The sequence below is a fragment of the Kryptolebias marmoratus genome, linkage group LG22 (assembly GCF_001649575.2).
Source record: "Kryptolebias marmoratus isolate JLee-2015 linkage group LG22, ASM164957v2, whole genome shotgun sequence".
NCBI lineage: Eukaryota > Metazoa > Chordata > Actinopteri > Cyprinodontiformes > Rivulidae > Kryptolebias > Kryptolebias marmoratus.
Genome location: NC_051451.1, coordinates 6,503,240 through 6,518,180, shown reverse-complemented (window position 1 = coordinate 6,518,180; position 14,941 = coordinate 6,503,240). Strand labels below are relative to the sequence as shown.

The 14,941-nt window shown below is 41.1% G+C and overlaps 2 protein-coding genes across 2 annotated transcripts in view; one reads left to right on the top strand and one right to left on the bottom strand.

The window, feature by feature from the left end:
- On the top strand, positions 1-12,140 carry pygb (phosphorylase, glycogen; brain). The gene is made up of 20 exons (XM_017433684.3): positions 1-351; positions 1,268-1,369; positions 1,474-1,552; positions 2,989-3,092; positions 3,187-3,318; positions 3,470-3,581; positions 6,383-6,465; positions 6,564-6,707; positions 6,886-6,978; positions 7,066-7,212; positions 7,300-7,463; positions 7,553-7,667; positions 7,748-7,849; positions 7,919-8,066; positions 8,170-8,228; positions 8,309-8,450; positions 8,538-8,745; positions 9,982-10,116; positions 10,196-10,262; positions 11,010-12,140. The coding sequence occupies exons 1-20, from the start codon at positions 109-111 to the stop codon at positions 11,172-11,174; spliced, it is 2,544 nt and encodes an 847-aa protein (XP_017289173.1). The 5' UTR covers positions 1-108; the 3' UTR covers positions 11,175-12,140.
- A 785-nt stretch (positions 12,141-12,925) lies between these two features.
- abhd12 (abhydrolase domain containing 12, lysophospholipase) overlaps positions 12,926-14,941 on the bottom strand; it is a 40,721-nt gene continuing 38,705 nt past the window's right edge. The window contains exons 11-12 of the mRNA XM_017433685.3: positions 13,427-13,554; positions 12,926-13,346 (exon numbers count right to left, since the gene is read on the bottom strand). Of these exons, the coding sequence (XP_017289174.1) occupies positions 13,310-13,346; positions 13,427-13,554 (165 nt within the window). The 3' untranslated portion in view covers positions 12,926-13,309. The remainder of the gene's footprint in view (positions 13,347-13,426; positions 13,555-14,941) is intronic.

Genomic DNA, 14,941 nt, shown 5'->3' with positions numbered 1-14,941 from the left:
GCGCCTCTGTAGTTGTTCCTGCTCCACCTGTCAGGTGTGTTTCACTCATCTTCGCAACCTCAGCTGACCCTAGACCTTCCTCGCGCTCCTCAGGCCGGTGCGGTAAAGATGGCAGCGCCGCTAACGGACCAAGAGAAGCGGAAACAGATCAGTATCCGCGGCATCGCGGAGCTCGGAGAAATCGCCGAGATCAAGCGCAGCTTTAACCGACACTTGCACTTCACTCTGGTGAAAGACCGGAACGTGGCGACACCCCGAGACTACTTCTTCGCGCTGGCCCACACCGTCTGGGACCACCTGGTGGGCCGCTGGATCCGAACCCAGCAGTACTACTACGAGAAAGACCCGAAGGTAACGGACGGCCTGATTTCCGGTGTGGTGTGGAACTCCGCTGAAAATGTGACAAATTAAACATTATCTGATTTTCTACTAACGAAAAGCGTTAAAACCGCTATCTTTCGGTGTTTTTTTAGATGTTTAGACACCGACCGTGAATTCGGATTAAATGTGAACACTGAATGTTTCTTAATTAAAATTTTAATCAAGTTTAAAAACTTTGCTTGTGCAGCTGTAAGCGCTGCTGTGGGCAGTGAAAGGAGGGGAGGGAAGTTGTTTAAATCGTGATTTCCTGAAAACTTACTCAGGTTTGTTTTTTTAACTCTTGAGCCGATTTGATCAAATGTCTTAAAACGATTTAAGAATAGCGTGAACATTGCATTAACATTAAATATTTGTGCAGCTTTGACAACAACAAGAAGTTGTCTTATTAATGAATGGAGTCTGCTTTGACTTTCTGTATGACCTTCTCTGGTGAGGAACAAGGAAGAACTGATGTAAATCTGCGTAGTTATAGTTTTGAAACGACTAAAAGTCTCTTCTTTGAGCTTGGTTGATTGTCGTGCTGTGTTTAATTAAAGTTTTGTGCTGTGAGAAGTTGGACCAAATTGGACCCATTTTTCTGGTAATTGCATGATTTCCTTGATACTGTTCCTGATAACATGATGTTGGACAGGAATTGGATATTTGCTCCGTTGGTTTTAGTTGAGTTCAGCTGTAAAATGCATGAACTGATTGCATGAGCTGATATTTATTGTTTTCCAAGCATGTTTTAGTCACTTGAGTATTTCTGGGGTCGATGTGATTGACTGAAGTGAAGCGTATGTGACGCTCCTCAGACCCTCAGGTGATTTATCTCTGTTTCAGCTCCCCTGAGCCATGGTGTTCTGCAGGTGAACTTTAACCCCAGGTCTCTGTGCTCTGTCTTCAGAGGGTGTACTACCTATCTCTGGAGTTCTACATGGGCCGGGCTCTGCAGAACACCATGATCAACCTTGGCCTGCAGAGCACCTGTGATGAAGCTCTGTACCAGGTAACGACTGCCCTGGTTCTGCAGAGCCTGCTAGGGCTCAGTTTAGACCCGGGTGGAGTTTCTCAGGAACAGAACCGTGTCTGACTTCAGATGTTTGTCTGCAGTTGGGGTTGGACATCGAAGAGTTGGAGGAGATCGAAGAGGACGCCGGTCTGGGAAACGGAGGACTGGGACGACTGGCAGGTGAGCCCGGACTCCCAGCCTCAGAGCCAACAAAAGTCTGGATGTTCATTATTTTGCAGCTGTACAAGCAAAACAATAAAAGTCCCTAAGTTAATTAATTATCTTAATATTAAATACTGTACATATAATAATTTATGACAATATTAGTAATTATTGTACAAATTCTCTATAAATTATGTTACAATATGACAACATATAATGTATTAAATCACACAGTTTATAATTTAGTCTATTAGTAAATAGTATTATTAATGTATAAATTCTTGTTAAAAATAAACTTATTAAATACTATCTATGTAATATATATTAGTATTGGTATGAAAAATCTATAATAAAAATATTTATTTATAAAGTATAGTAATGTAGAGTTGAAATGTAGAGTTATTTCCATCTACTGACTCAGTCTTTTCTGTTTTAGTTCAGGTAGTATTCCAAAAATTATGTCTATTTTTCAAAAGTTTGAATAATGAGAGAAATTTTTATCACTTTCTTCAAAGTGACAAGTTTCCATCCATGTTCAGTATTTGGTAGTGTTGGCTTCAAACTGTACAACTTGGCTCAAACGTTTTGGGAATCGTTCCACAAGTTTTCTCACAACATTTTGATGGAATTTTGTTTGTTGGGGTGGTGCAAGCTTCTCCCTTCTTCCTCCAGATGTAACGATGATCGTTACAACCAAACAGTTCAGTTTTACTTTCATCAACTCACAGGACATGTCCCCAAAAGTGAAGCTCTTTGTTCCTGTGTTCAAACTGTGATCTGGCTTTGGGAGAAATGGCTTCTTCCTCGCTGTGTGGCCTTCCGGCCCAGGACCCGGCCCAGGATTTGGCCCACTATGGATGATGACTCTCTGACATGTTTCAGCAGCATCTTCTCAGGCTCTTCTACTTTTGTTTGGGGTTGATACACATTTGACACCAAATGACGGCAGGACATTCCTGCGGTATTTGGAAACTGAACCAAAGATGAATCAGAGTTGTGGCTGTCAACAGTTTTCCTCCTGATATCTCTGCTGATTTCTTTCGATTTTCCCCGTGATGTCTCACAAAGAAGAGGTGTGTCTTAAAATGCATCCAATTAACTCAGAGATCTCCTGTAGTTTCTGGCCTTTGTGGCTGCTGGGGGTGTAAACATTTGATTTCAGCAGTTTTTATATTTTTCCTGTATATTTATTCTTCTTAAAAGGAACCCCTATTCATTCTTTTTGTCTAAATTGCATTATTGTTAATTCTATTTGTTTTAAAGTGTTGGTTTTTTTACATTTTGTACATTTTTATTTATTTATTTGTTTACAAATGTTTCTCTTTTATTTTAGTCCCTCTTTATAAATGTTCTAACTTTTGAAGAACATCAACTTCATGTTTCTCCTTTCACACAAACCCCTCCGTAGTGAGCTCTCATCAGTCACTGTAACTTCCTCTTCCTGTCTGCGGCAGCGTGTTTTTTGGACTCCATGGCGACGCTCGGCCTTGCGGCGTACGGTTATGGAATCCGCTACGAGTACGGCATCTTCAACCAGAAGATCAGCAGCGGATGGCAGGTGAGGAGATCACCTGCACCAGGTGTGCTTGGAGGCAGGGTAAGCTTGTGTGTGTGTGTGTGTGTGTGAGACGTGTTGCTCCGCCTTCCTGCAGGTGGAGGAGGCAGATGATTGGCTGCGGTACGGCAACCCCTGGGAGAAGGCGAGGCCAGAGTACATGCTGCCTGTTCATTTCTACGGCCGAGTGGAGAGGACGGAGAGCGGGATGAAGTGGACCCACACCCAGGTGGTACACACACACACACACACACAGACTTCAGCTCCTAAACTGATTAACTTATTTGAATCATCAGAAAAAAAAAATCCTGAGCATTTTTTGATTATAACAACTGTCAGAGGTCAGAAATAATTTGCTAACTGTGTGTGTATGTGTGCAGGTGGTGCTGGCAATGCCCTATGACACTCCGGTTCCTGGTTACCGTAACAACACGGTGAACACAATGAGACTGTGGTCGGCCAAAGCTCCGAATGACTTCAACCTGCAGAACTGTGAGTCTGACCACGGATCAGTTTCAAAGAGTAAAACTCAAACTGCACAACGAAGAAGCTGCTCGTCAAATGACCCAAGTGTTCGTGTTCACTTTAACCACAAGCTATAATATTATACTTATTGATTTTATAAGTTAAAAAGTCAGGAAAGTTATTTAAAAGCTAAAATACTTTAAACAATTATCCCCCCCCCAAATAAATGTAGGATTAAAAGTCAATGGTGTAATGGTACATCTATTCGTATCGCACTGTCACAGTACAGATGTTTTGGACGAATACGTTGGTCACAGTCTGTCTCATTTTGTCTCATCTTGTCTCATCTTGAGGAGCAGCTCATGTTTTGTTTTAATCTGATAATCACCACAATAAGGGTGTCTAAACTTCTTCATATAGAAAAGCAGCAGTGTGTTGTTTGACCTGTGATCTCAGAGGCTCCCCATTAACAATACTGGTTTATTTTTCTGCATCTGGTTCTGGAAGGTTCTGGTTATTGGTTGGTTAAACAACAACAACAAGAACAACAAAAACCTGTTGGTTTGTTTCATTTTCCTGTTGTATCAAACCGTGACTTAGGCGTAACGTTACACCTCTAATAAAAGTGTTTATAATGAGTTGAAATAGGCTAGGAGCTCAGCAAAACCCATTAGGATTTCACCAGACAACCTCTGTAGTGAGAGTAGGGATCAGGTGGAAGAGAGTGTGGAGAGGATAGAACTGCAATGAAACGACAGAATCAATGTGTGTGAATTAGAGGGAGATGGTGGATGAGTTTAAGTTCCCGGGGTCGACTTCCAAAGTGTTGAGAGGTGAAGAATGGACAGCAGCAGCAGGGTGGAGCGGATGGAGGTCAGTGGGACAAGAGGGGAGCTGCAGGGGTGAAAGGGAAGGTTTACAGTAGTGATGGGCAAATGAAGCTTTCCTGAAGCACTGAAGTTTGCTTTGGAAAAGGGTTCATTATTCGATGCTTTCCAACACAGTCCTACTTGGCGCTATCTTGTGGCAAAAAGTATGAAGAACCGCTTGAAGAAACAAAATGAAGCGCTTTATCATGACAGAGTTGAAAGCTGTTTAATATCATGAGATATTTCTGTCTGTTTTCACTGTGCTGCTTTGAACAGGTATTTTTTGTGGGTGAAAGAATAAAGTTATGGTGTATATAAATAAACTCAGGCAGAACATCCTCTTTTCCTCACTGGCTCCATGTATCACTATCTCGCTGGTTCGTTATTACGCACTACTTTTTCTCCAAAACACACCACAAATCCCGCCAATGATTCACATCCTTCTAAACCTTTTGAATCAGGCAGTGACTTAACTTTAACACTTTCGAAGCTTCGGACGTCATTGATCACGTGACTTTTGCCGAACGAATCACGCTCCGACACAGAGCTTCTGAAACACTGTGTTGTCTTTTTCGATATATGCGTCGGAGCTTCGGCTTCAATTTGCCCATCACTAGTTTACAGAATGGTGGTGAGACAGAGGCTCTAACAAAAAGACGGCAGGAGGAGCTGGAGGTGCAGAGATGAAGATGTTCAGATCTTCATTCTGAGGCAGATGGTCCTCTGAAAGAAGAAGAAGGAGAAGAATACAAAGATAATGATGGAGAGCAGATGCTCCGAGCCCGAAAAGAAAAAAACAAACAGAGTCCTTTTTGTGGACTGAAGACAAAATGGAACTTCTTCTTTGTGTCACATTAGACTGCTGTTGACCGGGACTCGTGTTGGAACAAATAAGAGGACGTAATGGACGATTTCAGGTCCAGTATGCCGAGGAACGGCAGGAAGGAAGAGTTTTCCTCACAGTGTTGAAATATCAGGCAAAACTTTTATACATGTATGGTTTTATCAGCTGAAGACCTGATCTATAAGATCTAAAATCCTGCCCCTCATCCAGGGTTCTGTTCACTCAGCCAGAACCTGACAGGTTCTGTTCAGACCGTTTATATTACTATGAGGATCAGATCCAGAGCCTGAAGAGCACATGTGTCAAACTCAAGGTACGCAGGCCAGATCCGGCCCTTGGTAACATTTTATCTGGCCCCCTAAGATAACATTTAAATATTATTAGATCTGGCTCTCCGGTTTGGGACAGATCGAGTCTCTGTCGCTTCTCATTTTGTTTAATGAAGTCTTCCTGTGACGGTTACTCTGAAGCCAAGAAAATGAAGCTTTAATTTCTCAGTAATCTTTGATTTTGACATGAAAAGAACAACAGAGAACATCTAATGGGACCGATCGAACTCGTGTTGATAAACTTGCAGTCAAGAAACAATATCTGATATCTGACTTGCGTTAATGTGCATCAGAGAAACTATGAATCTGCTTTAATGCATGTCGTCTTTTTCTGTTTTCTTGTTTCAAAGGTAATGTTAGTAGCTGAATGATCAGAGTTTTGTTGATGATGGCGTTTAAGATGTTTTAATAGAGATAAACTCAGAAATGGATGCTAATGATGTCTCTTATTAGGTTTGATCTATTTTTCTTCTTTTCATTAAACTGTGTTTGTTCTAAATTCTATATATGTTACTGGGAAAAGGTGTTTGATATTTTGATGCCAAACCAGGGTTGATTTAGGTATTTCTTTTCAATAAATATTGATTGAGATTGGCCCTCTGAGAGGATCAAGTTTTTAATTTTGGTCCCCTGTGATGCTGAGTTTGACCCCCTGCTAAAGAGGATGAAGGCTTCTGCAGCTCATCTGACCCATGACAGGAGGTCACCCAATCCTAGACTATCAGATGTTCTGTTAACTTACTGCAGGTCCACTTCAGGTTCTGACTCTCTGGTTCTGCTCCACAGTTAATACAGGAGGTTACATCCAAGCGGTTTTGGACAGAAACCTGGCTGAGAACATATCCAGGGTGCTTTACCCCAACGACAACGTGAGTTTGACAATCCAGACCCTAACACAGCTGGTTTCAGAGTCTCTGATTGGAGGATTGTTGATCTGTTGTATGCTTGCTTGTTTGTTTGTTTGCAGTTCTTTGAGGGGAAGGAGCTGCGTCTGAAGCAGGAGTACTTTGTGGTTGCCGCCACTCTGCAGGACGTCATCCGCCGGTTCAAGTCCTCAAAGTTGGGCTGCAGAGACCCGATCCGGAAGTCCTTCGACTCATTTCCCGAGAAGGTGAGAAGCCGTAGAGATGCTTGTAGCACTGAAGGCTGCTGATTGGACAAGAGCTTCAGCGTTTACAGATGTGTCACTCGTTTCTCTTTTCTTCAAACTCTCGGTTTGTTTTATACATCTGAAAAACGTTCTGATCCCTGTCTTCTTCCATGGTGCCCGTCCCATCCTGTCCCGATAGGTGGCGATCCAGCTCAACGACACCCACCCGGCTCTGGCCATCCCTGAGCTGATGCGGATCCTGGTGGACATTGAGAAGCTGGACTGGGACAAGGTCAGAGATGTTTGAGGACACACAGAGAGTTTCTTAATATTTTCTGAGCCCCTGTGTGTGCGTGTGTTTGTGTGCATGCACGCGCAGGCCTGGGATGTCACCTGTCGGACCTGTGCGTACACCAACCACACGGTTCTGCCTGAGGCGTTGGAGCGCTGGCCCGTCTCCTTGTTTGAACAGCTGCTGCCGCGACACCTGCAGATCATTTACGAGATCAACCAGAGACACCTGGATGTAAGACCGCTGACCTCTGACCCCCACTGACAGCGTTCTCTGGTGTCCTCTGGTCTGTTTTGTTTAATAAAACTGTTTGTGCCTCAGAGGATTGAGGTCCTGTTCCCCGGAGACGAGGACCGGCGTCGCCGGATGTCTCTGATCGAGGAGGGAGACCCGAAGCGGATCAACATGGCCCACCTGTGCGTGGTGGGGTCTCACGCCGTTAACGGGGTGGCTCAGATCCACTCGGACATCGTAAAGAACACAGTGTGAGTCCACAGATCTGTCACGCATGGATCTGCTCGCTGATGAAGAGAGACGTTCTTCTGGACATTCAGAAACTCTTCTTCTTCTACAGGTTTAAAGACTTCCACCAGGTGGAGCCAGACAAGTTTCAGAATAAAACCAACGGCATCACCCCGCGCCGCTGGCTGCTGCTGTGTAACCCCGGCCTGACTGACGTCATCTCCGAGGTAATTATCTGCTGCTGTCACGGCAACAGGTTTACCCGTTGAGATGGTTTGATACGTTTGTGTTGGTTTTCTTCCCGCAGCGGATCGGAGAGGACTTCTTCACTGACCTGAACCAGCTGAAGAACGTCCTGCAGTTCATAGACGAAGAGTCCTTCATCAGAGACGTGGCCAGAGTCAAACAGGTGGAGACACAAATGCGTCCTCTTGTCTGGCTGTCTGTCCTCTGACCCGTGTTCCACCTCTGTCCGCAGGAAAACAAGCTGAAGTTCGTCTCCTTCCTGGAGAAAGTCCAGCAGGTGAAGGTGAACCCGGACTCCATCTTTGACATCCAGGTGAAGAGGATCCACGAGTACAAGCGGCAGGTGCTCAACTGTCTGCACGCCATCACACTCTACAACCGTAAGAACCCAGGCCCATAGGTGTCCGTCTGTCTGTCCTGTGGTTTATGTGAGGGTGCTGCCCCCTGCTGGAGTCTCAGATCACTCTGACTTCTTTTTCTCAGGACTCAAACTTCACCCCGACAAACCATTTGTTCCTCGAACAGTGATCATCGGAGGGAAGGTGCTGCACGTTTCCACCCGAGTTCTGTTGAGTCAGACGTCAGTGTTTTCACCCTGTGTTTCCTGTGTCGCCCCCTGCAGGCGGCTCCAGGATACCACATGGCCAAGATGATCATCAAACTGATCACGTCGGTGGGTCAGGTGATCAACAATGACCCAGCGGTGGGAGACAAACTGAAGGTGGTCTTCCTGGAGAACTACAGAGTGTCTCTGGCTGAGAGGGGTGAGAACATAAGAACATCAGTCCTGTTTTGTTTGTTTTTTTCCTCATTTTTTTGCCTCTCGTTGACTCTTCCTGTTTCCGGTTCAGTGATCCCGGCTGCAGATCTGTCAGAGCAGATCTCCACCGCAGGAACCGAGGCGTCCGGAACCGGAAACATGAAGTTCATGCTGAATGGTGCCCTGACCATCGGAACCATGGACGGAGCCACGGTGGAGATGGCCGAGGAGGCCGGAGAGGAGAACCTCTTCATCTTCGGGATGAGGGTGTCCGACGTGGAGGAGCTGGACCGGAGGGGGTGAGGTCACTTCCTGTTGTCAGTGAGATGATGAGGTCACTGTTCCTGAACACATCGCGGACAGACTTTTAGTCTGGAATTCATGCAGCTGCAGCCTTCAGTCACTTTTTCTAATCTGAATCATACTGTTTTTGATTTGATCCATAAGATAATTATTTTTAAAAATTTCATTAGTTTCCCCAAAATGCGATGATTAGTTCTGATTTTTGTGAAATTAACCCCATAATATTTAATTTACAGTCAGAATAATTTAGTAGATTAACCTGAAAATGATTCTCACCATTTAACATTAATATTGTTCTTTTAAACTTTTAATTATCCTTAAAATTTAAAATTAACAACAAAAAAAGATTGTGAACTTTGGATTCCTTAATGTGGCAAACATGTCATTAAAATGTTTTTAAAGGTTTAAAAGATCAAATTTCTTTGTTTAAAAATTTTAATAAAAGTTTTAATACATGACACTTTTACTGAAACTGAAAATAAAAATAAGAATTTCTTTTTAATATTTGGATCCTCTCAGGTTATTTCAGGTTGTTTTTAATCTTGTTAAAATCTATTTGAAATAAGATAAAAAATATTGTTCAGATGGTAAAAAGGAAATTATAAAAATTACAATTTAATAAAAGAGATCAGAGTTTATTTAACAGTGTCCCTGAAGGCATCACCTTTATTTTTTTTTTTATTTTTTAACATTTTATTTATTTAAATATGAGTTTTTATGAAAGCTTTCACATAAATAATTGCAGTTTAAAGTGCTTTTGACAAAAAACACAAAACCAAATTATTTAAAATATTTAGTTTAGATTATGGGATAAAAATCAACACAAAACACAAGAAAATAACTAAAATCTGTTCCGTTGTACAGAAGAAAAATATATATTTTTATATTAAACAAAAAACTTTTTAAAAAACAAACAACAAAGCGATAAATGAACAGAAACTTTGCTCTGATCAGTTTCTGGATCTTTGGGCAACAAAAGGAGAAAAAACTGATTCTGTTTTTAACAAAAACTTCTTTGATTTAAAGTTTAAACTCTGAGCTGGAAACAAGAGAAACATAGTGGATCACAAGAAACCTCAGTTTCACAACCTGTTTTTATCCAAAGAGACGCTGATCTGATTAAAACTCTGTTTCACATGTTTGAAAATCAAAACGAACATATTACACCTGAAGTTTTCTGAAGGTGTTGACAGATAAGGCTTCTAAATGACATCACTTCCTGTTTCCTGCAGCTATGTCGCCACAGAGTTCTACAACCGTCTGCCAGAGCTGAAACTGGCCGTGGACCAGATCCGGACCGGTTTCTTTAGTCCCGCAGAACCAGAACTGTTCAAAGGGCTGACAGAGATGCTGCTGTACCACGACAGGTGAGCCCAGGTGTTCTGAAGACTGAAGACGAGAACAGAACAGAACCAGAACCAGGTCTGACATTTGTTTCTCCTGCAGGTTTAAGGTGTTCGCAGATTATGAAGATTATGTCCGATGTCAGGAACGAGTCAGTGAACTTTATGCGGTAATACCACCCCAGCTATACCACCGATATACTGCACCGTATTACACGTATTAAAATATACCACACCCATATATACTGCATTACATTACACCTGAATAATTAAACTTGGTTCCACAAGAGAGGAGCCTGATAGCTGAAAGTTCTGCCTCCTGTTCTACTTTTAGAAACTCTAGGAACCACAAGTAAACCTCCAGTCTGAGAACAAACTGCTCTGTGAGGGGAAAATATGGATCAATAAGATCTTTAATATAAGATAGAGCTTGGTTGCTGTCAGCTTTTTGTTAGAAGTAAGATTTTAAATTCTATTCTGAATTTGACAGGGAGCCAATAAAGAGAAGCTAAAACTGGAGAACTCTGATCTCTCCTCCTAACTCTCATCAGAACTCTGGCAGCAGCATTTTGGATCAACTTAAGATGTTTTGGGGGGAGTTTTTTGGACACCCAGATAACAAAGAATTACACTTTTTGTGATCTGTGAAACCTTTATCTCAAACTGTTTCTGACTGATTCTGTTTTTTGTTGACAACAATTTAGTTTAGGTTTGAAAAGCTGAGCTTTTGTAACCGAAGTTGATCAGTGGTGGTCCCCGCTCTAAAAACTTTCTGAAATACTCCTTTATCGAACTGCTGACGGTACCTTCAGTGTTGTCGGTTCTTACCCTCAAACAGCATGACTGGTGATAAACTTTTCATTTCACATAAATCTAAAAGCTCTGATGTGTAGAACTCTTCTTGTGGTTCCCTGTAGAACCCCAGAGAGTGGACCAGGATGGTGATACGGAACATCGGAGCCTCGGGGAAGTTCTCCAGCGACAGAACCATCAGTCAGTACGCCCGTGAGATCTGGGGCGTCGAGCCGTCTGACGTGAAAATCCCGCCGCCCAACGAGCTGAAGTTTGAGTCCCAGACCTGAAGAACTGGACTGTTCCCGTTCTCCTGCAAGGATCTAAGACAGAACCAAGACATTTCCACAAACTTTCTTGTTTTGGCTCTTTTTCTTTATTTTGTTAACAGGAAGGTTTTTTTACATTTTTCTTTGAACAGGAACAAAGTTCTGACCCAAACTCAGATTTAAACAAACCGGTTCTAATTTTAAGCCGACTGTTCACCGAGGGTCACAAACAGCAAAACGTTTATTTCAGGTTTAAACAGAAATACTCAGGTTATCTTTAGCATGTTTTCTTTGTTTTTGTCCTATTCAGGAGCAACAAGTAAAACCAGGAAACAAACAGGAAGTGCAGTTTTACATCATTTCATATAAACACTCCTCTGACCTTTGACCTCTGTGTTTGTAGAACCACAGGTTCTGAGTCTTCACTCCTCTCACATGTTGCTGAAAACATGTTAAAGGCAGCTGCAACATGGATACTGTCACCATGGAAACTGGATTAATAAGAAAAATCATCAGTTTAATCAGATGGTTAACATCAGCGACTTTATTTCAGATCTAATCATGTCTTTTAGAGCTTCACCTTTAAAAAGTGACCAAAAACAGGAACTTTAATGTCATTTTTACTAAATCAGATTAAAATCTGGGTTTATCTTTCAAAGCTGTCAAGTCACTTTGCTTCTTTCTTTGCTTTATGACCTTTTTACATCCAACATCAGAACTCAGGATTGAGTTTCTCAGTGATTTCTCTATTTTTAATTTGAACATTTATCATTTCCTCTTAAAACTGTCACATTAAAATGAATGTTTGTTCTGTTTCTGTTTCAGATAAAAATCCGACAGGTAAAAGTCTAGAGCTGAAAATGTTTCTGTGCTCTGAAATAAAAGCAACATTTCTCACTTCATGACAAAACTCAGGATTGTTCTCTTTTCTATATGAAATTGTTCCGACGAAACTTTAATTTGTCTAATAAAGATTTTTTACTCTGGCTTTGGTCATTTCTTTTTACTTTTCAAAACAGCAGAAAAAGTGACTATTTCTGTTTCAGCTGAAAGAAGAAATTCTGCAATTTTTTTTTTTTTATTAGAAAGAACAGCACTTTACAGCTTCTGCGCTTAACAACAAAAACTTTATATGAACAGTGAGTGAATGGAAAGTTTTCTGTTCTTTAAAAACAAAATGTTTCTAATCAGAACGATCTGAATGCTAGAGACACAGGAACATTATAACCTTAAAAATCCTGTAGGACCTGAAATTTGGAATAAACTGAGAATCATCAGCTGTTTGTCATAAATCTTATTTATCACTTGATGCTGAAAGATGGGCTGTAATGTCATTGTGTGTGTTCATGTCTGTTAGCAAAATATCTTGTGAACAACTGGACAGATTTTATTGAAACTCAGAACGTAATGACTGGATTAACATCTATAACTGAATACCTTTTGAAGTCAACCCGATTTAAAATGGCGGTCACAGCTATTCAGCCTTATCCAAAAATGTCTGTAATTCAGTCAGTTTTACAAATCTTGACCTAAACATTGGTGTGGTAGTAGCTGAGGGTCATCTGCAGCATATACTCTGAGGACAAACAGATCAGGTATGCTAGTTGTTTATTTTTCATTACATTCAGACTCTTAGGCTTTTATTTCAATAGAACTGCTTTTATTTAACTTTCTTATTTCCTCTACAGTCAAACTTTTAGCACAAATTAATTTCTCTGACTCGTTCCCTTCCTGATGAAACGTTTTCTTGTAAAAAACGACACACAGGCAGCTTCATAAAACAATTATTTAATTTCTATTTCAAGTCATAGCAGCCTTCAAACAAGTTTTACAAACAACCGCCTGCAGACAGGTGGGTCATGTGATCAGATAAAACAACAGAAGAAGAAGAGATCATGCATTTGAAGAAGAAGAAGAGTTGGCAGCTCAGCTGCCAGAAAAGCTAAAAACCTTTATACCTCCTGTTGGCTCATCCTGCAGGCTGCTGTGATTCCTCTGATGTTAAAACCGTTACCGTGGTAACCCTGTGTTTCCAGTGTGTGAGGGAATGGGATGGTGTGTGTGTGCGTGTGTTGCTAATGGAGGAATATTCAGTTCTGTCAGTAAAACAAACATGACTGTTTATGGAAAACGAGGTGCAAACAGTCTGTTTATGGTCATGCGACGACGGGATGAGCTGATCCGAGGAAATCACTAGAAATGAAAACAGAACATGAAAAGAGAACCACCCCCATCATCATCATCAGAGCTGTGAGAACGTTCCTGCTCAGTACCTGAGGATGTTCGGCAGCTCCGGGCTCCTGTAGATGAACTTGTGTTTGTAGGAGAGAGATGACGGAAACGAAACAAACTGAACTTTGTGTCCGCTGAGACTCTTCGACTGAGACGCCGCGTTGTAGAGCTGCAGGACAAAGACGTCACAACATGAGGGGGTTCTTCTATTTAAATCTGTCCAAGAACAAACATTTAAACTCCTGAAGATGAAAAACCTTCCTGGGGTCTGACTGGAAAACAATTAGTTTGACTTCATAAAGAAAACCCTGCAGCATCAGAAGGCCTGTAAAAGGTTTGAGATTTTCAGTTTTATTGTCATTAGGAAAATAGATCTTTGTGTTTTAAAAACAAAAAAATTCAACTTTTCCATCAGAAATATGCTGAGGAAACTTTAATATGCTTTACAAATTAATGCTCAGAGAATCTAGTTCAGAATTTTATTTTGTTATTTAATTGACAAAATAAAATAACATCCTTACAGTCTTGAAAAAAGTTTATTTTTTCCTGCTTTTCTGTCAAAATAAAGTTTAGAAATAGTGCTGGGCGACATGAAAAAAATCCTATATCACGATAACGATATATATCACGATATACCCCAAATATGTACGTTGTCAGTTATTCTATGAAAATATGAAAAAATAATCTAATTTCTTACTTTTTTCAAGCTTTATTTCATAAATCTTTTTATTGAGCACTAATATATAACAGATCCATGAGAAAGAAGTATCATTAGAATACTGCTCATATTTTTTTTTTTTCCATTTATATAAATCGAACACACACTCAACCCCCTTCCCATGACCCACCCCACAAACCATCAACATCAGGGACACCCAACCGAAGAAACAGAAAAGTCATTAAACCTTGCACTGCTATTAAAGCCACACACTATTCAAAATATTTTACATAAGCAACCTCAGTTAGGAAAAAAAATAAAATAAAATAGTAAGTAAATAAATAAATAAATAAATAAAAAATAAGTAAATAGGAACCCTGCTTGATGAGATTAAGGAGGCATGACTTTGAGTTCGTCTAGGTACGCCAGCACCGGATTCCAGATAGAAAAGAATTTATCCCTAGATTACACGTTTGGAAATTTGGGGTCGTGACTCCTGAGAAAGTGTCGGATTTGAAAGTAACGAAACAAGTCAGACCAAGGAAGAATAAACTTCAGTGATAAGTTTTCGAAACTTGCAAATATACCATTTATGTACATATCCTTGAATGTATATATCCCTCGTCCTTGCCAAGCAATAAATCCAGAGTCTAGTTTACCTGGGAGGAAGAGGTGATTATTAAGAATAGGGCTAGTGTAAAGAAACCCGTTAAATCCAAAAGTCTGTCTGAACTGGGACCAAATCTTGAGCGTGTCAATGACAATTGGGTTGTTGGTGAATTCAGAGGGGGAGAGGGGGAGGCCAGAGGAGACCAAGGCCTCAAGAGATGATGAGAGGCAAGATGCAGCCTCCAGGTGGTACCATTTTGTATCTGAAGAGTGGAGCCAATAAATAATT